This window comes from Crocodylus siamensis, chromosome 1 (assembly GCF_052110815.1).
Source record: "Crocodylus siamensis isolate JL-2025a chromosome 1, ASM5211081v1, whole genome shotgun sequence".
Classification (NCBI taxonomy): domain Eukaryota; kingdom Metazoa; phylum Chordata; order Crocodylia; family Crocodylidae; genus Crocodylus; species Crocodylus siamensis.
In genome coordinates, this window is record NC_143395.1 from 193,114,674 (window position 1) to 193,140,696 (window position 26,023).

Sequence of the window (26,023 nt, forward strand, 5' to 3'; positions counted from 1 at the left end):
GTATGGACAGTTTCCTTCCCTGTTGACAGTGTCACATTCAGCAGAAGGCTGAAATCAAGAAGCAAGATGTAGAAGGATGGAAGAGAGAAAGAATGAGGTAGATAAGGGTTAGTTCTCCATCTCCATGCCAATGCACATACCAAACCATCATAGCTCAAACAGGTTAAATGTGTCACTTTGCAGAGCTGGTGAATACCACTTCATTGAGCCAGACAGGCATGTTTTGAAAAGCTTCCCTCACATACAGCAAGTCATATTAATCAGTATAAGTTTTGTTTAGACCATGGAGGATTCATCCACATGATCTACCAGTATTTGGGCACTTTATCCAGGCACAGAGGGGTAGGGACCAAAAGACAAAAAAGAAAGATGGTTGAAGCAGAGAGACTTTTGTGGTGCTACTCATGTCTTCTCTGGAAACCCAGCTGCAAAACAATTTAACCATCAGTGGTCAGAGAAATCCAGATCACCAGCTATCATTTCATTTAGTTTAGCTATCCTCCTACATCCAGAAAATTACAGGCTTGCATCATGACAAAGGCAAATGACTTTACAAAAAAAAAATACAGATAGACTGCACAGGCCTAATATTAGTTTCAAACAGTCCCTCCATCACAAGATGCACAAAATAAAGGGTAATAGAGAGAAACAATGCAACCATTACTTCACTTCAGCATCATTTTCAAGTCTCTCAATTTCACAATAAACATAAATCAAAACCTTCATGACACAGGGAGAAAGTGTTTCTTCCTCCCATGGAAACATTTTGATTTCTTTAAATAAAGGGACCATTTGGATAGGCTTTGGAAACAAGCTTTACTTAGTTGTCATGAATTATTAACAGGACAAAATCCCTTTTGTTGCCCTTTATAGAGGCTTGATTTACAAGTTTAAAAAAAAAAAAGTCAGGCTGACACTTGTCTCTTGTACAAATATCCAACATTTTAAAAAATGCTCTGGGCATTTTTTTCATGAATATGGCAACAACAATTCTATAAATAGCCATTCTTTATAAAACTGCTTCAAGACACTGTTTTTACAGACAACAGTAGAAAACCAAAAGAGTCATGATGCCAACCTTATTAAAAATGGAATAGAAAAACTCTGAAATCAATTCTGTTTTTTTAAAGTAGCTTTTTATTATTTTGGTACATATACAATTGCTTTATTCAAGGAGGAAAAAAACCCCATTAACAGTTGATTTTGGACTCAGTCCTCAAAATCAAACAAATCAATATAATCCCATTGTCTTCCATGGGGCTATTCATACCACTTATAACAAGTATTTAAGTACTCTGTTGGCTCAAAGCCCAAAAGAGCAATTGAAGACTTTCTAAGAAGGGGCATATATTTAACACAATCTCCTGGTACAAGAACAACCAAGGAAAGAAAGAAAGAAAGGACCCTGTGCAACTCTGACCAATTATCCCCAATACATTTCACACAAAAAAAGAAAGACCCAAAAAACAAACAAAAAACCCCCCTACAAAACAGGTCAATCTCCTCTGAAAAGTAAACACAATTTTTTTTTTATCTTAGTATCTGAAAGTAACTGCATATTGCCTCTAGGAACTGAATATTTAATACCTGCTTATTTCCTCAGGCAATCTTTCCTTGTGTGTGAGAGTGCAAACCCTGAATCAATATAAACTTGTGAAAAAGCTGCATTTTTTTGTAAATGAAGTTGAAGAAGCTCTGGTATTGTGGCTTTATTTTGAACCCAATATAAATATGAACAGAACAATGTGCTGAAATCACTGAAATATCTCGCACAAGATACAAGAGTAAGTTTGTTTATAAACAAAGTAACGTAACAATTTACTTTGGGAAAGTGGAACCATTCTCTTTTTAGTATTATGACCTTATGTCACAGAAATGCTGAGGAAAACATGAATGGGAGATCTAGACCCACCACAGCACAGCTCTGCTCTTACATGGGTTTAACTCCATTGGGTGTGGACAGATGTAACAACTGAAACATTTCCAACTAAAAACACACTCGAAAACATTTCATAAAGGAAATATTTCGGCCAGGGGACACACAAAAAGAACAACAATTTAGATGTATATGCATCTCCCTGGTTGAAATGTTTCCTGTTGGAAAGTTTTCAAATGCTGCAGCCTTTTCTGCAAAAGGGTGCTGGAGTAGACTCCACCAACCTACAGCTCTGCTCTTCACTCCCCTCACCAACCTCACAGGGACACGAGAAAGATGGAAGGGGAAGGGAGAGTTAAGAGCTGAGTAGAGGAATAAATGGGAGAGAGGCAGGGGGAGCCTGCCTCAATCCCCTCTGCCTCTCCTCCTCCCTTCTCAGTCAAGTGTAGAGGTAGAAAGGCTTGGAACAGAAGGGCCTGGTTCTGGCAGTGGCAGTGGCCACCAGAAGTCGGCAGGGGTCGGGTAAGCCTGGCTCCTGGTCTGGCAGAGGTCCCAGCAGTGGATGTGGAAGTCCCAGTGAGGACCCAGTACCCAGATAGCAAACAGGCTGTCCATCCCACTTCTCCCTGCATAGCACCGTCTCAGTGCACATGGAACAAGTTGAACGCTCCACCTAATTTTTTCATGTACAGAGGCACTATTTTGGAGTGGTTCAACCACTTTACAAAGATTTCACAGGGTCCTTTGAAATATTTCAAAGGTGTATGAAATGTTTTCATGACCACATCTGGCCACACTTATTGACTCCATCAGCTGGGAATATGACAACACTGATTTTGGTGGAGTAACATGGATGGGGGACTGGAATGAGGTAGCGGTGAATCAGGCCCTCAGCCTTCCCAACAGCTCCCTAACCATGTAACTGACTTAAAGTGCATAGGAGCACATTTAAAAGAAAATTAAGACCAGCAAGGATTAGTAATAACTGGCCACATCTACACAAGACACTACCGCACAGCCATTAGTACGCATTTGCTACTTTTATAAACAAGTACTAAATAAGTGTACCATAACCTGAGCTACTACACAGTAGTACCGGCAAACGCCTTTTTAGTGGCATGACTGTGCACTAACCTAATAATACAATGCAGTAGCATCATGTCACCATTTTTACCATGCAAAGCTACTGCACACTAGTATCAGGCTACTGTGCAGTCAGTGTCTCATGTAGACATGACCACTTAGAAATGTAGGCTTAGTTTTGCAGCTGTGGCCAAAAAACACACCATAAATGAGGATGGAGGTTTGCTAAGGTACCTTTAAACTCCTCCATTTCTGGACCAAACTCACCAAGGATGAAAACCTACCCCCATGCAGATGCCCACTGACTTCCCCACAAGACTGATCCCTCGGTGTAAACTGAAACAAATTGCCAGTGTCCCACGGGACTGTTAAACTGGGGATCATGAGAAAACAGAGTTTATGCTAATTTGCCCTTATGCCATGCCCTGTGCAACATAGACTAAGTAGGTGCTATTATTACCTACTCAGTCACAGAGGAGCTTTTTACACTGCTATGAGCCTCCTTAATCTGCTGTGTCAGCATTAGAGGGAAAAGCATCCTGACCACAGGCTTTCTTGCCACCTGTGATACTCAAAATGATGATAAAGATGGTATTTATTCTCTTACCTTATTTTGATCTGTCCAGTAGAAGAAAAATCCCAGCGGATCTGTTTTGAGGATTATTGGAGTCACAACAGTGGAGTCCTAGCAAGAGGGGAAAAAACAAGAACATTAGACTTGCAAAACAGATGCTACACGGTTCTCCACCTTATCTTTAGTGTTCAGAAGTAGCAGTTCCTCAAAGCCACCCTTAAGGTATTATTCATAAAATGTCACTATCACAGTTTAATACCACATGGCTCATCTCCATTTTTATAACCTAATGTATTTCCATTACTGAGAAGAGTAGTACTAAATTACTGCCGGCTTGTCTGTGGATAGAGTTATTTCAGAAAAAAATGAAAGCAGATTCAGCTTTACAGGAACAAGGCACTTTTATTCTGTAATTAGAGTGTCTACATGCTGATTAACTAAAAAGTGGTTATGACAAAAAAATATCATATTCCAGCTTAGTCCAAGTTAACTTTCAAATGTAGACAAGCTCTAAAATGTTTATGAGACTTGCATAGCATATATGTACAAGAGATTTTATTTACCCAGGATTGATCACAGTGATATGTATTAAATTCCATTACAACAGACTCTTATTAATTCTGTATTCCATTAAAAATCGTTTCCTAACATTTATAATACCGTTTTATAGTTGTATAAAATCTGCAAAAAGTGTTCCTTGTATTGTAAAAGCCATAGTTAAGATTTTTTTTATATACAAATCATCCTAAAAACAAATGCATATTTCAACTAAATAGTTACAGACAATACAAAGATTTGAAGCTCAGTTATTTCCAAAGCAATAGTAAATCAGGGCCATTCTGCATATACCTGTAAAAAATGTGGCTCTGTACTAAACATTTTTAAAAATTAAAATTTTCAAATCAAGTTGCAGTCTAGGACATCACACAATGTTGTTACTCCAAACTTAAACATGGCAAGTAACTAGCAGGAAGCAAGATAATGCTCATGTATCATAGGTGCTTGTATAATCTTCATTCCTATAGTATCAGAGCTGTCCATCATCCTCGCTAGCTGGTGCCTTTATCTTCACAACACCTCTGAGTTAGGGAAGTGCTATTATTTCCATTTTCCAGCAGTGAGGCAGAGAGAAGCTAAGGGATGTACCCAAAGTGTCCCATAAGAAGCGAGTTATGGAGCAGGGCTTGAACTGTGTGTCCCAATTCCAACACTCTTTACATACACACACACATAAATAAATAAATAATAAATAAAAAGACTGGAATGCCTCATCAAGTGCCATATTGGATAGGGTAAAGAATATCCAAAAGTAGTCCCACACTAAACATCCTGAAGAAAGCCATTAGTGTTGAGCAGATGAGGGAGCCACCCCTTGCTATATGGAATGGGGATAAAGAATGGGGAGTGGATGGCAAGCTGGTTTGCTGGGTCCTTCTAGTGGGGTCTGCCTCCTACAGCATTTTCATGCATTTTCATGACTGCATCAGATGTGATGGTGGCAAACTGCTGATGGAGGTCAGAATAAGCTTTAGGTACTTTCCTGAAAGAGAAACATTTTTTCAGGAAGCCAGGTTACGACTGACTTTATTTCCCCCACAACAGAGAGAAAAAAATGGTTTCACTGAGATGCATATCTGCCCTGTGCCCCCATGACAAGTTATTTCCCTTGGTACCTGCCTTGGCAACTGCCTATTGCTCTGACATGGCAACTCTCCTCACATGGTATCAGTCATGGCCTTTTTTTCCAGATCAGTTCTGATGAGGGCCACTACAAACATGCCTCCTAGAAAATGAGGTACCATCACTACTGCAAGAGCACATAGGCTTCTACCTGACTTACAACCAGTTAGGTATGGACATCCCTTTGCTAACTGATCACAGGTACCTGCTCAGTTTTCCTGCCAATTCACTCCCCTTCTAGTGTGGATGGATCAAAAGCAATGTATAGAATTAAGGCTATGTCTACACCGGTGGTTCTCAACCTCAGATGCAAGGCACCTCTCATTAGATTCAAAGCACCACACAGAAAATGCCAGCTCTTAACTTTTACTCATTTTTTGACTATGGAAAAATACCAAAGCAAACGTTCTGTTGCAAAGAACATTGCAGAATGTTTTTGACATTGTGAATTCCTGTTTGAAATCACTGGGTTTATCTTGCACATCATGGCTAGGGACAGAAATTACACATAAACAGACATAAGTGATTGGAAAGCAGTTCAAATCTGTAACACAACAGAAATTCAGTGTACATAAATCACTTTTAAAATGGCTGAAAACAGTTTAAAAAAACAAAAAAACAAACCCAACCTGGATGGATACAGTATCAGACTAACTGATTTAGGTTAAATTGGTCCCAGGTGCCCTCCAGATTCACGTTCACTCACCAGTCCCCCAGCATCCCAAGATGCTTTGCACCTCCCCCACAAACCACGCCCCCTCTAGCAGGGTGGGTGGGCTAGCCTTGGCCCAAGTGGTCAGCTCCAGCAGAGCAGAGAAGCCTGCTTTAACACCCCCAGCTTCTGACCTGAGCCACTGCAGGCATGGGCTGCATTTCTGGAATCAAAAAGTGAATGTCTCTTCACTTGCTTGTTGGTTCAATCTATGCATCTTAGACTAACCTGCAAAGATTAAATCAATTCAACCTTAGCCTTTCTGACTGTCTGTACTTAGCTCATGTGTAGGTGTTTGCGCACCTAATATTAAACAGCATGCTGCAGCACCCTTAAAAGGCTTTCACTGTACCCTGGCTGAGAATCACTTATCTACACTGACAGTTAGTGAAAATCTTAAAACCGCTCACCAGCCATCTGCATTGCAAAACCTGCATTCAACCTCCAGTTTTAGTCCCACGCTCACCTCCTTCTCTGTCCCTCTCCAAGAGGTGGTTAGAACTCACCCAGACAACCAAGACAGCAATCCCAGGATGCACCATTCCCAATGTTGGGCCTTCTATACTTTGACTTTCTACTGCCCATAATTGAAAACAATTACAGGAGAGACAAGGAGCTGTAGACCGATTCCTTGATGGGCTCCTTAAGGCAACCTGGGATATATCTTTGTGCTGTGCTCAAAAAAGCATCAGTACAAGTAGGATAGATTTTGTAGGAATACAATATGGAGGGGAGAAGGACAGCTTTTGCAGCTGAAGCTGATTAAGGATAACTTTCAGTGTCACTGTAGAAGTCCCCTTAATGCACAATGCCTACCAAAAAACAAAAACAAACTGTGTCATTTATTTAAAAAGGACACTGTCAGCTTGAAATCTGGTTCAGTCTGATGCACACGTTGGTCGAGTCCAGTGAAATCTGATGCATATACTGGACCATATCAACCATATCAAGGACAAGTGCAAAGTCTTGCACTTAGGACGGAAGAATCCCATGCACTGCTACAGGTTTGGGACCAACTGGATAAGAACCAGCTCTGCAGAAAAGGATGTGGGGGTTACAGTGGACAATAAGCTGAATACAAGTTAACAGAGTGCCCTTGTTGCCAGGAAAGCCAACAGCTTATTGAGCTGCGTTAGTAAGAGCATTGCCAGCAGATCAAGGGATTATTCCCCTCTATTCTGCACTGCTGAGGCCACACCTGGAGTACTATGTCCAGTTTTGGGCCCCCCACTACAGAACAGACATAGACAAATTGGAGTTTGTCCATCCCCAATCTGTCCACCTATCACTACCTGATTTAAATGCAGCAGGCACAATATGCTTCTGGCAGCCCTCTGGGGCAGAGCTGCCCACCTTTTGAGTAGCTGGGGGCTGCACAGCCCTCAGTCACACAGCATGGCAGCCACACACTCCCTGGCCACATGCAGCACTGCACCATAGGTATCTGCATCCCCATGCTATACAGTCCAAGCACTCCAGTATATTGTGCAGTATAGATCCCTCCCGTTGAGTCATACAATGGGCTGCACCATACCAGCACTCCACAGTGCTGCATGGGCACCCTGGGCCACCCCCCCAAATCCCCTAACCCTCAGCCTAGTCTCCAAGGGCAGGCTCAGGAAACAGAAGCTGGAGAAAAGAAGAAAGTGGAAACTCTGACAGCAGGAGCTCCTAGCAAGATGTGGGGAACCAGTCTCAGAACTGGGAACCCAGGAACCACATGCAACCCACAGACCCCTAGTTGGACAGCCTTGCTCTGGGGCATGGCAGTAAATACCACACATCTATACCAGAGAGAGACACAATCTTACCCCCAAATGGGACAGGAGCAGATTTATGGACACATGACAATACACAGTCGTGGTAGTAATGTATGGAATTCCTCTTGTATAGAGCACTGAACTGTGACAGTGAACCACTTTTAACTTTGTATTGTCACCCTCCACTTTCCAAGATTTGTTCAAAGTTCAAATACTCAGACAAATTTATTGTACTTTGAAGCAGTAAATAGTTGACGAGGAGAGAGTTATTTTTCAGGTTTTCCAGACTCTGGACTTCATTTTCATATTTTACAACTGGGTTGCAATTGACAACCATTAACCTGATCCTACTCCCTCTCTGGGTTCCTGGAGTTGCTGTCATAATTTTCATTTGAACAGTTGATTTCTGACCTATGTACTAAGAGACAGGTGATTTAAGGACTAAAGAGCAATCTAGCTACACTCTCCTTTCAGGGTTGGATGTGGAGGGGGAAGAATTTTAATGTTGTGTGTTGTACTTTGCACATTTTAGGCTTGCAATGATTCTTATCTCAAGTTCAGCTAAATTATTCTTTACAAAAATGTCTTTGTTTTGTATTAAAAATGTGAATGCACATCTGCCAACATTTTATAAGTGCTAAAACATAACTCTTGTAGCAACCTTCTCTGCTGCACATCTCTTTAAATAAAAGGAGTTGCTTATGAAGCATCCCACTGTAAGGTCATGTAGAAGAAAGAGAGGAGACCGGTCACTGGAGATCCCTTCTCTCAAATAACGGTCACAAGCTGGCAGAGGGTAGGTTTAGGTTAGATATCAGGAGGCGCTACTTCACGGTCAGGGCGGCTAGGGTCTGGAACTAGCTTCCAAGAGAAGTGGTGCTGGCTCCTACCCTGGGGGTCTTTAAGAGGAGGCTAGATGAACACCTTGCTGGGGTCGTTTGACCCCAGTACTGTTTCCTGCCTTGGCAGGGGGGTCAGACTAGATGATCTGCTCAGGTCTCTTCCGACCCTAGAAACTATGAAACTATATTTAATACAGTAAGCAGCAGCTACTAGACATCCACTTCCTAGTTACACTTGTTATAATCTTCAGAGCTAGGGCTGAGAATCCAGCTCAGAATCCTCTTGCCACTTTTTAGTGGTTGTAAAATCACATTTTTAAAATGTTATTAGTCCTCACTGCTGTATGAAAGCTAAACACACAGAGGGATAGTTGACTATAAAAGGGGAAACAATGAAGCTACTTGTTAGATCACATCAAAACAAGCAAACTAAAACAATTCTCCAGTCTCTTTCAGTTATATTAATGGGATTTCCTCCCAAATGTCAATATTTGGGAGGAAAACAATTCAGAGAAAAATGTAAAAGATGTTCTTGTAAGGACATTTTCTCCTTAACATATGGATAATTTAAAGGCAACATTTTTTAGGGCAAAAGGAAAGGCAAGTCCTTGTTTGCAGCGATGGCTGATCTTCTGGACAGGGCTTTAAACTAAGATTGCTGAAGGACAGGGATACACAAATTTAAACACATCCAGGGACCAAGATACAAGTAAGCCCTGTAGATAGGGACACTGGGAGAGCCAGTCTTACAGGAGTTGAGGGAATAGTTCTCCATCAGCGGGACAGGAAGACCAGGGCACAGGAGGAGGACTCAGGTGCCTATATACACTAAATGCCAGGAGCATGGGTAACAAGCATGAGGAGCTAGCCCTCCTACTCTCCAGTGGGCATTATGATCTAGTAGGGACTACAGAAACCTGGTGGGACTCCTCACATGACTGCAACTTAGCTATAGAGAGCTAGACCCTGCATAGAAGGGAAGAAAGGTGGTGGCGTTGCTCTCTGTCAAAGAGCAGTACACCTCCTTGGAAGCTGACATCAGCTCCAAAAATGAACAGCTCAAAACCCTCTTGTTTAAGTTGCAGGGGTGGCAGGGGGGAAGGGGGAAGCATGGCGAAAGAGACCTAACTGTAGGTGTATAATACAGACCACCAAACCAGGGGGAGTAACTTGATCTGGAGTTCACCCAAGAATTGATTGAAGCCGCACGTGCATGTGACATGGTCCTCATGGGTGATTTTAATTATCCAGACATCTCCTGGGAGGATCACTCGGCCAAGCTGGATCAGTCACAATTCTTCCTGACCTGTGTCGAGGAGCATTTCCCGACTCAGGAGGTGCATGAGCCAACGAGAGGTGACGCTCTGCCAGACCTGGTCCTGGCCAAAAGGAGACGACCTGGTGACTTACTTAAATATAGAGGGAAGTCTGGGCGACAGCAACCATGAAACCATCATCATCATCACTGTCGACATAAGGCAGACAATTCTGATAGCAGTACTGAAGTCTTGGACTTCAAAAATGCAAATTTCAACAAGCTTAGCTCACTAGTAGGGGACATGCTGAAGAACAAGGGACTGAAGGTGAAAGGTGTGCATGAAGAGTGGTTGTTCCTGAAGGACATGATCCTTGAAGCAAAAAGGAAGTCTATTCCCATGCAGAAAAAAAGGTAACAGGAGGGCTGGGAAGCCCTCCTGGCTAAACAGGGAAAATCACAGAAAGAGCCTCTTAAGAAAGAAGCTTATAAACAATGGAAGCTTAGAGCAGACCCAAGGAGGACTATTCTATGACAGCCCGCATTTTCAGGGAACAAGCTAAAGTGGCAACCAAACTTAAATTAGGAATGGAAATCAAGGACAATGAGAAGTCTTTCTTTAGGTACACAGGGAACAAAAGGAAAGCAAATGGGAGTGTGGGGCCGCTGCTCTACAACTCAGGAGATCTTAGCCCCAGCACCCAGGAGAAACCTGAATTTCTGAATGACTACTTTGCCTCAGTCTTTCACTAGACCAAGAGGAAAACCACGCCAGGTAAAGTAGAGGATGAGCAAAGTAGGAATAATCGCCTTCCTACTATTACCATAGAATCGGTGTATGACCAGTTAAAAAAAAACAGACATACAAGTCAGCAGGACCAAATGATCTTCATCCCGGAGTGCTGAAGGAGATGGCTGAAGTCACTGTGGAACCCCTGGCAAAAACTTTTCCACAACTTATGGCACTCTGGAGAAGTCCCTGAGGACAAGAGGGCCAATGTTGTGCCAGTCCACAAAAAGGACAGAAGGGAGGACCCGGGTAACTATCGGCCAGTCAGCCTTACTTCCATCCTAGGGAAAATCCTAAAAAAAGTTCATCAAGGAGTCTATCTGCAATAATCTTGCAGAAGGTAAGATTCTGAATGACAGCCAGCATGGCTTCGTCATGGGCAGGTCTTGCCTTACCAGCCTCATCTCCTTCTATGACCAGGTAACTCACCACCTGGACACAAGAGAGCAGGTTGACATTGTATACCTAGGCTTCCAAAAGGCCTTTGATCTAGTATCCCACGACATCCTTGCAAGAAAATTGGAGGCTTGCGTCAAGTAGGTGAGAAACTAGCCCAGAGAGTCATAGTGAACAGATCTGCATCATCCTGGCAAGAAGTGGGCAGAAGTGTCCCATAGAGGTCAGTGCTTGGTCAAGTACTTTTCAACATCTTTATTAACACTTTGGATGTAGGGGTGAACAGCTTACTGGCCAAGTTCATGGACAACACCAAGTTATGGGGAAGCATGGTCATGCTTGAGATAAGCTACAGCTACAGGTGGACCTAGACAGGCTAGCAAGCTGGGTGGATTGGAATCTGATGAAGTTCAACGTCGAAAAATGTGAAGTGCTCCACCTCTGGATGAGCACCCCCAACACACCTACAGGCTTGGTGACACCAAACTCACTAGCACCACGAATGAAAGGGACCTGGGGGGTAATAACAGACCATAGTATGAATATGAGCCGGCAATGTGATGCTGTAGCCAGTAGGACAAATACTACTCTGGTATGCATTGATAGATGCATCTCCAGCAAAACTTCACAGTCAGGGTGTCCAGACTGGAATAAGCTCCCTCCAGAGGTGGTGCAATCACATACCCTGGAAATGTTCAAGAGGAGATGAGACAGTCAACTTGCTGGGGTCACCTGATCCCCAGTTATCTTTCCTGCTTGGTGCAGGGGGGTGGACCCAATGATCTTCCGAGGTTCTATGAATTTTGGTCCTCTTAGGCAAAATTCCTAGATGGTGGTGTTTTTGGCACTTACACAGTTAGAGACTCTTTTACCCTCACATTGTCGGCGCGTAAGCATGCATGCATAGACCAAGTGTGTTCAATATGCTACACAGTGGCCAGGCATGTACACAGCCACATGCACTTACTGTGGGCACATGCATGCATCTAAGTCACAAGAACTTAGCTGAACAGAAACTCATGTCTAAATGCTGTTAGATGTGAGGAGAGGATGAGGAAATCATTGTTATGTTTTGGCTCCTATAGCTCAAAGTTTAAGGCATTTGTCTGGAAAACAGGAGGCCTAAGTTCTAGGCACCACTCAACCAGAGGATTTTTGAACCCTCATCTCCCAAATTTCCTAGCACAGTGGTTTAACTACCAAGACATTAAGTTAGGCATTATCCAGACCCTTCTACAGTACTTCTTTTAAAGCTAAGCCCCCCCCTTAAGCAAAAGAGAAGGACATATGTGGGGTCAGCAGGAAAAGAACTGGTTGGACTGTGCATGGCTCAGTGAGAGGGCTGCTGCTCTAGAAAGAAAGATGCTTGGATTCTAGCCTGGACCTCTGCCCTCAAATGGGACAGAAAGTGCAATGTTCTCCATCCAATTACTATTAAATGCAAATGGAAGTGGATCAGCTTCAAAAAGAGTGCTGGAGAGGTAACAAAATAATGCCTGATCTATGGCGTGTTGGTTACGGCTCTATACTAAGAGGTCAGAGAGAAACAGATTTAAAATCCATGTGGAAAAAAACAGCCCAAAACCTGAGCGAGTCCTCTAACAGCTCAGATATTAGGGCTCAAACATGCAAAGGCATACCACTGCTTTTTCCTGGACTTACACTCAGGTACACATGTACTGTCCAAACCGCATAGTCTACCATACTTGCATGCTCATGTCTATGGGTGGCTGTTTACACATCTGCAGCACAGAGGTAGGGCCAAAAATGCCATATACATACCTAGAAAACAGTCATGTAAACATGCCTTTGAAAGTCTAAATACCAAGTTTCTTGGGGAAATGCAGACTCAGGCACTTATGAGGACTACCTGATAAAACTAGTCAACATGAAGTTATATGCTTTTGGGATACAATTAAGTCCCATATATATGAGGCTAGATGGGGACATCCTGATTCACGTTCAGTAGCATCTTACTCAGCAAAAAGCCACATTAATTTGACAGGGCTATTTGTAGAGTAATGGCACAAAAAACCTGACTCTTGAGAACAACTCTTTGCCTTAAAAGTAGTATGCTTCAACTCTAGAGCATACAATACTGGAAATCAACTGAGATGAAAAGTCAAGAAAAAATATTGATGATAAGGTATTATGCAGGAGTGGACAAGTGAAAGGGAAAGGATGGCAAAAAAGCAATGTCATCATACTGGTTAGTATGAAGAATATTTAGAAAATTTCTAAATATAAAGTCACAATAATAATAAATAAAATCACAGAATGAGCCTTGGTTAAAGTTAAAGTTACAGTGAGTGATAAATTGTGTTGAGGGCAGCACAGAAAGCACAGTTTTGTCTCCCAAGAAGAGCAAAAACCAACAGGATTGTGTGCAATTAAAAATACTGGACATCAAAAATCTGAAATAAAGTTACATTTTGCTTTGACTCAGAAAAACACATACATTTCTTTGACATGTAGCACTCAGGATGCCCTAAAATGCTTTAACAAAAGTGACCAAAAAAACCTCAGAACAAGACAAAAAACCCTTAAGCCTGCATTTAATTGCTCTATTAAATAAGGGTTGTATCCATCTGTGATTGCTTGCATTGGGTACAACAGAAAGAAATGTTTTACAAAACAAGCCCATTATCAAAGAGGTTTTGACTGGCTGTCAGCATCTGTAGTTACTATTAAAATTTCTGAAAACTGTGCCACTCAAATATATATATATATATCCTGATGACACAACCTGTCTTTCTTCAGTCCATCTCCAGATCTTTTCTGTGAAAGTATACAAACTGACAGTACAGAAAGAGGCTCTCATTACTCTGCACCAGTACGAGGCACAGAGGACATTTACAGTGGGAGGGGGCAGACATGATGGGAAACAGACAGGCATGAAGAGATTATATCTAAGATTAATCAATTTTGCAGGTTAATCATTCCAAATTAGCTTCTTAAATCCAAAACCTGTTTGGACGTGTCTGTGCTGATGACATATGGCTGTCAAAGTATGATTTTTCAAGTCATGGGCTGTCTGATGCAGACTATAATCAGGAAATTCCATTCTGCTACTATGGGAAAATAAATAAATACATAGATAAAAAAAAATCTGGAGTAGAGCCTTCAATCCCCATTATATGACAAATTGTAATCTCCATCATGCTATGGATGATGATGAATGCCACACAGTCTCTTAATTGAAGCTCTTCTGCTATAGGAAGATTTTAATATAAAACCAAAAGCTGCCCCATTTAAAAAATAAATAAATAAATAAATAAATAATAATAATAATAATAATAATTTTTAAAAAATCAGGACATGCAAAAGTCCTGTAAGAATGCAGTAACTGGTCCTGATACCAATATGTAATACTTTGCATTCCTTCTTGTTAAATGCATTGCTCCCATATTATTTCTCTAATATTATGGCCCCAGTAAAAATTGTTACCCCATTCTAATACACACATTGTAAGGGTCAGTTACAATATAAAACCTCTAAGTGGCAAAGATAATCTTTAACTTTACTTCTTTATTACCTTTCTGCCCAATGGTAATGGCACTCTACCTAAAATCAAATGCTATCCAAATCCTGCACTGAGAGCCATAGTCCTATTCATGACTCTGGAAAAGTACAAATAAAAACTTCCCTGGTTACCTGGGGAAATGATTCTTCCCCAGTTGCCTAAACCTCAAAGTCCTTGTGAAGATGGAACCACAAATGTCTTTTTATTTGGGAAAAACACTGGGAGACAAAATAAGTAAAAAGAGAAACATAAATCTGAATTACTTATGGGTAAGAAAATGAGCAGCCCCGGTAAGTGCATCAGGAATTTGTTCATCCCTGCTGTCCCAAACATCAGTTTTCATCTGACTGGTAGGCTATATACTTTTTGTATAATAATTATACAAAATTTACAAGATTTATTACACACACATCTGTGAGTCATCCTGAAGAGTGTGTCTTCAAGCCCACTATTTCAGTTTCTTTGCACAAGTATAACTGACCCATCCTATGACATCCTCAGATGGAGCCACCTTTCATCCACACCTACGAAAGCAATATGTAAAAATAAAGACAAGACAAAAGCACTTGAAGAGAGTACTCTTCCAAGACAAATACACAGGGATAGGAAATGCATTTCTTCCTCACCCCAGTTGCAATATATGAAAGAAGCACAAGGAATAAGAAGTGACAGAAGGAAGAAGGAGGTTCAACTCACTGTGTTCTCAGTACACACTCTTAGGGCCAGATTTTCTGAACAGCTCTGCTTCCATTGGGCATTTAAATGAAATGGTCAGGTTTATAAAAGGTACTTGAGCACCCGACAGTTCCCATGGAAAACATCCAGATATCCAAACATTTATTTAACAGCCTAAAATGGGAGCAGGGGATGTTCAGAAAAGTTGGCCTTCCAAAAACAAACAAGGAAATCAATATGCCAAATCCACATGAAGATGTTCCAAGAACACAGTCAATGCTGTGGGAAGGGAGAAAGAAAAGACAAGGTGTGATAAGAAATACCAGCAGAAAAAAGCGGAGAAGATCTGCAATGTCCCATGAAGCACTGTTAGCTCTTTCAAAGACCATGCTTTGGCCACTTTTGCAAACAGTGGACTGACTTTTGATGGATATTTTCTATACATTCCTGCAGCATAGGTTCAATCTGACAATTGCAAAAAGATATTTAAACCCCAAGTGGGGGAGGAGAGAGAGAGTTCTGAAAAAAATCTTATTTAAATGAATGCTTCAAAATTAAAAATGTAAATATTATGTACATGTTGCCAGATTGTTACTTCCTTTCAGTTTTACAACCGTACATGGATGTCTTGCATTCGCCCCTTTAAGCAGTTTCGTAATGGATAATATAGCTTCAGATTTTGCACAAAGAGCTCTTCTCCCAAGAATGTTCACACTTAAGACATTCATCTGTGCTGATAAAGGAAAAATCCAGGGTTTTACGTACACCATTACCATGAGAACACTTCAAACGCAAACATAAAATTGATAAGCAATTTTCCTTTGCTATATTTGCCACCACCACTGCTTTCTGATATACTGAATGTACACAGGCCAGGAAACCTGAAATGCTACAAATCGGATACAGTACATTACCAGGGTCTGCAATTTCAACTCAATGAAAACTGCTCTCAAGTCACTTGGGTTCTTCTAAAAATTCCTCTTTCCGGTTTCCTCTTAAGAAACTGAACTTTAAGGCTCCAATTATTTCAAATTACCAACCAAATAAAATTCCACAAATCACATTTTTAAAATAATGAACATTTGAATAGTCTTCCATTTTTCTAAAATGACTCTGCAACTGAGGTGCAGCTAAGACTTTAAGATCCCCACCTCCAAGGCACCACACTTTTGCCAATTTAAGCCACATACAAACAATATTATTTTTTGTAGTACAGGCAGAAGTGTAAGAATAGATACAGAATGGCAGTAGTGCCCACCTTTTTATACAACAGCACAGTGATTAAGTCCCTCACTCAGAAAGTGAAAAACCTTGCTCCAATTCCCTTCCCAAACATCAAGCACAAGATAGGCCCTAAGCTGTCCAGACTGGAGCAGTCTGGGAAATGAGCAGGTATTATTTGGATTGCAATTTTGGATTTAAGCTCAATTTTAAATGTCTCAGTTCTGCCCAAACTCTTCAGTGCATCTAGCCACTAGCATGAATACATTCCATCAAAATAGTTTTGCTAGCAGAACTTCCGCCTGGTATTACTTAGACGGTCTACATAGGAGAAAGTTTTTATGTAAAAAACAATTTTATCCCTTGATGCTACAAATGAACATGCTTACTTTAAAACAAAAAAGCAAAAAGAACAAAACAATTATGTTAAATTATCTCACAGTATATTTAAAGCATTACAACTTCTTTGTTACCTTTGTAAAACCCAAACCACAACACTTCAACTTATCCCCTATGGTTCTTCAGAAAAATACAGTCAATCATAATTTTAAGCAACAACATACCCACATTTAGTAAACACTGTAGAGGTCTGCAACTTCAGTTTTTGCAGGATGTTTTTTGTTTTGTTTTTTTCTTTAAATGGAATGCCAACACCACAATTCACCAAAAGTTGATTATGTTGCAGTGGTTCTTTGGTTAATGCTGACTGTTCTTGTAATCTCTGGGTACATCTACACATGCCTTTAAGGCAACAGGATAAACTCTGGTGCAGTTTGCACTAGAGTTAACTGCTTCTGGGCACAGCATTTACACATGAACCCAAGATAGCAGCAGTTTGAGCCAGGGCAAAGCAGCCCCAGGCTGGCAGCAGACTCAGGGGCGTGGGGGATCAGCCCCAGGCTCCAGGGGATGACTTGGGTCATCGACAGGATTGCTGAGCTATGGGAGTAGCCAAAGAGCAGAGCCATGTGGCTAGCTGGCAGGCAGGGGTTTGGTCCCCTGCTACCTGGGCTGACTGGGTGCAATTTATTCCCCAGCCAGTGTTTACACATGCATTTAACCACAGTTAGTTTTGCTGCTATAAAATAGTACTGTCCCCAACAGTACCATCTTACAGCAGCAAAATTTGGTTTGCTGTGGTCTAATAGCAACACACGTATAGACTGTGATGCTTTACACTGCATCAAATTAGTCTATTGAGCACTTAAGTGCACATGTAGGTACACCCATTGGGTGTGTCTACACATGCATTTGACCTGGGAGCAGTTTAACCATTAATCAAATATTTGGGAGTAAATACTCCTGGGCAGGCGTCTACATGTTCAAGGGTCTCAGGAGTCGATTTGCAGCTCATGGCAGCAACCTCCGCCTATCCCTACTGTCCCTGCACCAGCCCCCTGCAACCGCCAGAGGGAGCTCTAGGCTCCCCCGGGTGCTAGCCCAGAGTGTGCCAGGGAGCACCAGGGTAGGAGACAGCCATCATCTGGCGGGGGCTGGGACACTGCTCCCTGCCCCCAGGGGGCTGCCTGTGCTGTGGCAGGGACAATGTCCCCCTGCCCTTGCAGCAGGGAGCTTCTGGCCCCAGCTCCTTGACTGGGGGTAGGGGACTTGGAAGGAGCTGCATGGGAGGGGCAGGTTCCAGCCCCCTGCCCCAATCTGCCAGTGGGGCAGTTAGCAGGGAGGCCCTGGCTTAGCATGGATTCCCCGCCCAGGCAGGTGCTTGTTGCTAGCTGCCCTACCAGCAGATAGGGCAGTGGGCGGGGACCTGCCCCATGTCTGCTGCTCTTTCCAAGCCATGCGCCTTGATTGCCCAAATTGAGGAAGGGGCCTGGGATCTACCCTGGCCAGGACAGTTCTCAGCCCCATGGGGGCTGGAGCGCTTATTCTCTACCCAGCTCCACAATCAAGGCAGCTCCCAGCCCAAGATCCATGGATGCAGGGTCCAGGTTGAGAGATCCTACTCTGCAATCATTGGGCTGGTGGTGGGAGACTCTTCTCTCCCAGCCCAAGTCCCTTGGTCATGGGGCCCAAGCTAGAAGATCCTTCTCTCCCAGTGCCAGCTCCACAATTGCAGGGTCTGGGCTAGAAGATTCTTCACTCCCAACCCAGGTCCAGAAACCATGGGGCTTAGGCTGGGAGATCAGGATCTTCCAGCCTGGGTCCTGCGACCGCTGGGCTTGGGTTGGGCGATAAGGATCTCCCAGCCCCAGGCCCGCAATCATGGAGTAGCAGCTGGGAGCTCCCTGCAGAGGGGTAGGGGTACATTTTCCTTGAGCCCTAGCAATAGGTAGCTCCTGGAGGCAGGCAGCAATCTCCCACCCTCTGTTGCCTGGCTGACTAGGAGCACATTTGCTCCAGGGCAGGGATCTATATGTGTGTTACTGTGCAATTACTAATCATGAGTAAGTTTTCTACTTGCACTTGCAAGTAGCAAAATTTTCTTGCTATTGGAGCCAATTACTGCACCGTAAGTATCTGCATACATAGACACAGATGTTTACTGTGCAGTAATTAGCTCTGCTGCACAGTAAAATTTCTCGTGTAGACACACCCAGACAAAGCTAAGGACACCATGGCAGGACATTTATCAAGTAAACAAATCAGAGTTCAACATAAATTGTAATATTATGCTGCATGCTTTCAGATTATTTTAAAACCTTCAACCAAAGATAATTGGTTGCTCAACCCTGAAACATAGTCAATTAAACTATTACATTAGAGATTTTCAAAATATAGAAACCAAGCAGAATAAGGGGCAATCATAGCCTGGTGTATACTCCTTATGGGACTGCTCCTCCTTCCACTGGATACCACAGCAACATTATTCTGACTTCAGCAAAACTGAGCCCTGCAACAGAACCTTTCACAAGATGGGCAAGAGGAGCGTCTCTCAGACAGGGTATTTTTTTTTAATGCACACAGATATGAAGTAGTGGGTGACTGAGCAGAAGTAAAGATACAGAACACACTTTCTCCAATAAGGAAGAGGCTTATTATTAATGCAGCGCTATTAGGGAAGGAGTTTCAAAGGTTTTCATATTGGACCTAACTTTGCTGTATCAAAATCAATGTGGCTGAGGACAATGCACAGTTCAGCCAATGCTAATTCCATTTTCTTAATGGAAAATCCCTCCCTAAGTGCAAACATGAAATAGTTATGTCTTGACCAGTAAATTTGCTGACCATTGTAAAAATGCAGCTATAGATAACATTTCCATACACTTACATGACCACTCTATTCCAGTGACCAACTCATAAAATTCTATGGGATAAGTCCAATTCTAAGGATTTCAACAAGAGGTTTCCCACTAACTTCTAGAAGCCCTGATGCTTAACAGACCCCTCTACTGTTCATGTAGGAACAAGACTGCATGCACAAAGTCACCACAGGTTCCTCAAGATCCAGATGAACAGAGGGATAGGGCTTAATAAAGCATCTCTGGACATTTTCAAAAGCAGGACAGACAGACACTTGGCTAAGATAGTAATGATCCTGCCTTGAGCAAGAAGCAGAACTAATTGACCTCAACTGGTCCTTTCCAAACCTACTTTCCTATGAACCAAAAGGTGACAGCATTTCTTATAGACAACCACAATAGATACGTGAATCATCATCTCATGTTTTACCTCAGATCTCTTTTTTTTTTTTTTTTTTAAGGCTGCCCAACACTTCCCCATTATAAGCCCCTGGTTTTAGCTGTTTGCCAGACTTGAAGCATCTGGTCTTTCCAGACTGGCCATTAGGGCTGTGCAAAGCTTCGGTCCCCGATTCCATTCAGAGGAGATTTGGCAGGATTTGGTGGCTGAATCCAAATTGATTCAGAGAAATTAAACGGTTTTCTGATTCGAATTGGGACCCTCCAAATCAGTTTGGAGATTCAGACAAAGACACAGCTTTAAATGTTTTTTCTACATATTTCTAGGTAGCAGGGGCTTGTGAATGCTGTGATGCTGGGGCGCATGGAGCATCCCACAGAACCACGTGGTGGGGGGTCCACAGCACACTTGGCGGCAGACCTGGAAGTAGATCAGAAGCACTTCTGGTCCACTTCCATGTCCCCCAGGGAATGCGCAGGGCCACCCCCCGCAACTTGGTGACTGGTGCCTCCTGGGTCTGGGGGGGTACCCAGGGTCCCCCTGCAATTGATTACTGAGCCAGGGAGGGGCCCAACGCACTCCCCAAGAGACCCAGAAGTGGACCAGAAGTACTTCCGGTCCACTTCTGGGTTCGCCACCAAGCATGTGGAGGGCCCCCCTGCACTCCTATGGGACGCTCCATGCGCCCCAGCATTGCAGCACTCACAAGCCATGCCTGCTACCTCGAGGTATGTAGTAAAAACATTTAAAGCTGTGTCTATGTCTGAATCAGCATCGAAGCTTCAGATTCGGATTCTGCCAAATCAAATCAGGCACACTGATCCAAATCAACAAATCGAATCGCTGCCCTCGAATTGGGCTGAATCTGAATCGAATAGGGCCCATTTCACACACCCCTACTGGCCATTTACCTCAAGCTGCTGCTGATTATCACAATGATGATGATGATGATTTTCAGCCAAAATAATTTAACTGGTTTCTAAGAAATGAGACTGGGAAAAATGGGCTGTTTTGTCCCTGACAAAAAATATTCTGGGAGCCTTTTCTTTAAGGTCTAAAGCCCAGTGCTTTGTAGAAAGGACTGGAAATGTAGTAAGGAAAGGCAACTTTTATAGCAAGTGATCCTTTTACCTTTCAGGGCTAAATCTGAACTGAATTTGATCATTTGGACAAAGTAATCCCAGACAGCAGACTAAATCTTATGACTATTCTTTGAAGCAGAGAATGACCTTCTTTGTCAACCTAATTCTGGGCTACTGTTGACCAGCAAACTGAGAGCAGGGAGAGTGTCTTTCTTATGCCCTCAATGAACCCTTGCTGAAATAACACAAATGCAGGCTGGGAAATGCCTGTTTTAACTACAGAAGGAATATGAGCCAGGTCTAAGAAGGATAAGAGGAAAACAAGATTAGGATACAGCCTTCAAGGGCAGTGAATGAAAACCTGGCACAGATCTACAGCTGCAAACCCTACTGAAAATCCAAGTGGATGCAAGAACACTACCACAAGCTGGCCTATTTTTTCCAGTTTGCTTTTCAAATCCTAAGAAATGCCAAATCCTTATTACATGTTCATTATTTTTCTACAGGATCCCTGCCTTATTTATGGCACAGGATGGACATGTCTCAGTTTGAAATCTGGCTTGTGTGACAGAGGAGACTATTGTCTGTCAGAATCCTGCCTTACTTGTTGCTAAAGTAGGAAAGTAGGAGGTGAATGAGACAGGGAATTACAAAAAGAGTTTTGTCATTTCATAGTTAAGGCAGCTGAATTTTGCCATGAAAAACAGAGTTTCTATTTGATGCCTGGCAAGCCACTAAAAGCAAAACATGCAGAGGTGGTCAAATTGTGTATTTCAGAGTGCCAATAACTTGATATTCTGGAGTCTTATTTGTGTAAGTGCTGAGCAAGATGTATACATTTTGATATATAAACGGTTATATAGAGCTACGTAAATCTCAAACAACAGGTCCGAGGTGTCTCTAACTTGACACCCAGTTTAGCAGATGCTAGTGGCCTGAAATTCTTTTCCTCAGTTCCCCATTTGTCTTATGGGAAACATAACACCCCTTCATCTTACGGTGGGCTATGATGAGAACTTTGTTAATGTTTATGAAGCAAAGCTAGTGTAGTAAGGAGTGCTACAAAAAAGCCCATCAAGAAATTAACAATTCCGTTTTCATAGCAGACTTTGAATAATGTGCAGTAAATAAGGCTTGAGGCAATCCACTAAATAATGAGGAGAGAACAAAACACTGAATAATTGCTCATTACATGCACCATCCAATCACTCAGCTGAATGTGGCAGGGGTCCCATGGAAGGAAAAGTATTATGTAAAAAGCCTATGTCGCAAGCCATACTAAACAAATGCATGAAGGTTGAGTAGGCAGCCTTCATTCTGGCATTTCAGAACTCCTGAGTGCTTGACTTTGCAACCTTGAGTATAACCTTTTAAAGCATTTTGAGTGCAATTAAATCAGACTTAAACTTTAATATAGAATGTAGATCATGTCAAATTCTAACCAGATGGGGGGGGGGAAATCAAATATAGGCTTATCCATGAACAGGTTTGTCACTGAAAAATGTCAACATTATCAAAATTTTAACATAATTTTCTCCTAATGTCTTTATTAAAACTCTTATGTAAGTTCATGCTTGTACTAAAATCTCTTTCTGTCTGTAAGTTAAGGCATTCAAAGATGATCATAAAAAAAAAGTTTTTGGTGACAAGCTGAGGTACTTTTTTCCCCCCCAATACTGTACAAAACAGAATAATGAAAGCCAGCCCATTTCAAATCCGGCTAAATAAAACTTCAATATGTTTCACAGTTTTTCTTCCTTTTTCCACCATCTTTAATAGAGAGCATCTTTACACAGAGTCTATAAGATTAGCATGACCAAATTTGTGTCTCTCGTTATTTTCCAAAAGGAAAAAAAATTGCAGGCTTCCATTATTTGGCAAATGCGCTTGACTAGCAAGATGATCCAGTGGTTACAATACTAGTTCCCTGCTTTACCACTATCCTATATGTACACACATTTTGGACAAATAATTTACGTTTTCTGCCTCTCACTTCCCAAACAGGAAAAGAAAAAGTGTTTCCTTAACTCACTGGCACATTGCAAGAATAAACACAGGATAAATATAATAATAATAAAACTATGAGGTGCTCCTACATTAGAGCACAAGAGGCTATATCTGTTTTAAACTGCTGTAACACATTTTTCATATACTTTTAGGACAAGAGTCTGCTTAGTCTGCATCAAGGTTATCAAACGTATGGCCTGCAGGACTCTACCCTGTGAACCACACAGCATGGCTTAAAGTGACCAGGAATTTGGGAGTGAGGTAAGCAGGGTTGGGGTCACACAGACCCACACTGGGGATGCAAGTTGGTGGGGGTATACAATCAATCAATGCCTGCCTTAACCCCTGAGGCAGCTGCATATCTTGCTACCACTGCATCCAGAACCAGCCCACTATGAGCCTGGAGGTCCAGTCACAGCCCAGGGTGAGTTTGACACCCCTGCTGGTCCCACGATTGCATAATAAATGGATTGAAAGAAGAACAAAACAAATATACAGACTAAATAGATTTTACTGAAAAAAAACCTTCAGATTGAAAACAGCTGGAGAAAATAAAAACAAAGAATTGCTTGGTTTATTTATAAAAGAATTGCTCGATTCATTTCTGAGGGTCTCAGAAAGCAGTGTTCTGCAGCAGTGACAGCCTTGTGCAGAATTAAAAAAATGTAGAAATAAAACAGGTTACACGAGAACTAATATCTCAAACCACATCTGAAAGTTTCTGCCAACCAATTTTGGTTGTTCAAAATGTTGCTTATCCACAATGATAATACTTGGCATACATACATACCCCCCACACCCTTATTTACTAGAATCCAAGAGGGGATTCCCCCTCCCTCCGTTTTACATGGGGTGGGGGAGCAACCCTTATTCTGGATTTGAGTACAAGACAGCAGGAGGCAAGCAGCTGCCACATCTCCAACCTCAACCCAGGGGGATGGGTGGGGGGTAAAAGCAGCAGGAGGATAAGTGGGGGAGGGCAGGGAGCAATGTGTGTGTTGGGAGGAGCAAGAGGAAGGAGTCAAGCTGCATAACTCCTTCACTGTCTGCCCGCTACTGTCTCCCCCACAGCTGCCCCCAACAGCCTTCCCCTGACCCACACTGGTTTTCATACTGCAGCAATGAGGGAGGTACAGGGGGACTACCCAGGATCGACAGATTCTGTTGCAGCTTGGTCACATGTTTCTGTATGGGGTAGGTAAGCTCTGGATTCTTGGTTTGGTCCTCAACACACTGTTTCTGCTGCTCCTGTTTTTCCATCTCCTGTTGTCATCTGACGTTTCAGAGTACTGAGGCCCTTGCAGCAGACTCTTCCTCCATTTGGGATGTTCCTAGGCAATAGTCTCCCATGAGTTGATACCGACGATGTATTTTTTTTTCAAATTGACCTTGAGGACATCCTTCCCACTGGATTCAAAGGATCTTTCGCAGGCAGCACTGATGGTACTTCTCTAACGACTTGAGGCATCTCCTGTACATTATCCATGTCTCAGCCCTGGACGATAAGGTGGGGATCATGACTAACTGACAAACCATCAGCTTGGTTTCGGGTCTGATATTGCAATCTCCAAAGAACCATTTTCTCAGGACTCCGAAGGCTGCACTTGCATACTTGAGACAATGTTGGATCTCTTTGTTGATGTCAGCCTTCTGCAAGAGATGATTTGAGGTACAGGAAACACTAAATGTTCTCCATAGTCTCACCACGCATCTGAATTACTGGAGCTGAGGACTGCTCATTAAGATCTTGTTGATGGAGGAGCTTTATCTTCTGAATGTTAAGTCCCAGTCCCCTTTTCTTATATGCCCCAGTAAAGATGTCAACGATTCTCAGATTACCTTCAGGGTAGGTTAGCTGCAGCAAAAGCACCACCACCAGAATATGGCAGGGACAGCAGAGAGCAATGGTTTCCCTCCTGAAAAGCCACATATTGTATCCTTTGATGGTGCTGTGGACATGGTGAGTACAGCGAGTATATTATAATGAGCCTGTCCAGCCCCCAGCCATGGGTCTACAAGTCCTCACCAGTGGAGCAGGCGGAAGATGTTAGAATCTCAGTGGCTGCAAGGACGGACAAAGGCTGCAGCAGAATGACATCTCCAGTTGTCTTGGCCTTCTTGCCACTGGATCAAGAACCCGTCTGTCAAGAACTGTGGAAAAGCTGATGTGAAGCAGCTTCCCCATGATAAAAGAAATCACGCAGAGGTGTCTTCCATGGCAATGGCTTTTCTAGTACACTCTTCAAGTCCTTTGGCAACCAGCTGGTAACAACAGAAGTAGAACTGTGAGGTCTGGAAACTCCTAGTCATGAACTGGTATGAAAGCAGTTACAAGGTGGCTGTCTACCACTTGGAGCCAGGAGTGCGATTTAGCAGCTGTAACTGAGACCGAACAGCCCTCTTCAGGATCCGCTCTGCTCACCCCACATAGGGAGGCAGCTAGAAAAGGTGCCCTAAACATAGCCTGACTACCTTTTTCCTGACTGGATAACTGTGTTCAGTGGGATCAACTTTACTGCAGTTGAAATCAGTGAAGACACACAACCAATTGTGAGTCCAGTAGAACCAAGTTTATTAAAAAAAAAAAAAAAAAAAAAGTAAATAGTGAATGCCCAGAGCGCTGTACCATATTCGTGGTTTAAGAATTCAGGTGACACAACAGTGATGTCACTGTAGTGAGCAGGACTCAGCAAGAGGGAGATGGACAGCTCAAAGAACAAGGAGGTAACTATACCTCCCTCTGAAAGGGAAATCAGGAAAAAGAATGCCAGCTTCATGGAGCTGGCTTTGCCATCAAGAGTGAACTCATCAACCTACCCAATGAGTTGCCTTTCAGAATTACTGAATGCTTCATGGTGACTCTTGTCTTAAACTGGCAGGGAGCCAATATGCCATTGTCACCAGTGCATAAGCCTCAACTCTTGATGCCACTGATAAAACCAAGGAGGAT

General features: G+C 42.6%; 1 protein-coding gene across 5 annotated transcripts in view; it reads right to left on the minus strand.

Moving 5' to 3' along the window:
- The window catches only part of PLCB1 (phospholipase C beta 1), a 749,766-nt gene that overhangs the window by 717,786 nt on the left and 5,957 nt on the right, over positions 1 to 26,023 (minus strand). For 3 of the 5 annotated variants that reach the window (XM_090051563.1, XM_090051555.1, XM_090051570.1), the window contains exon 2: positions 3,567 to 3,644. In XM_090051563.1, coding sequence (XP_089907689.1) covers positions 3,567 to 3,644 — 78 coding nt within the window. Of the gene's footprint in view, positions 1 to 3,566; positions 3,645 to 26,023 lie in introns of those variants that run through there. The other 2 variants (XM_090051579.1, XM_090051588.1) reach the window with 2 other exon arrangements.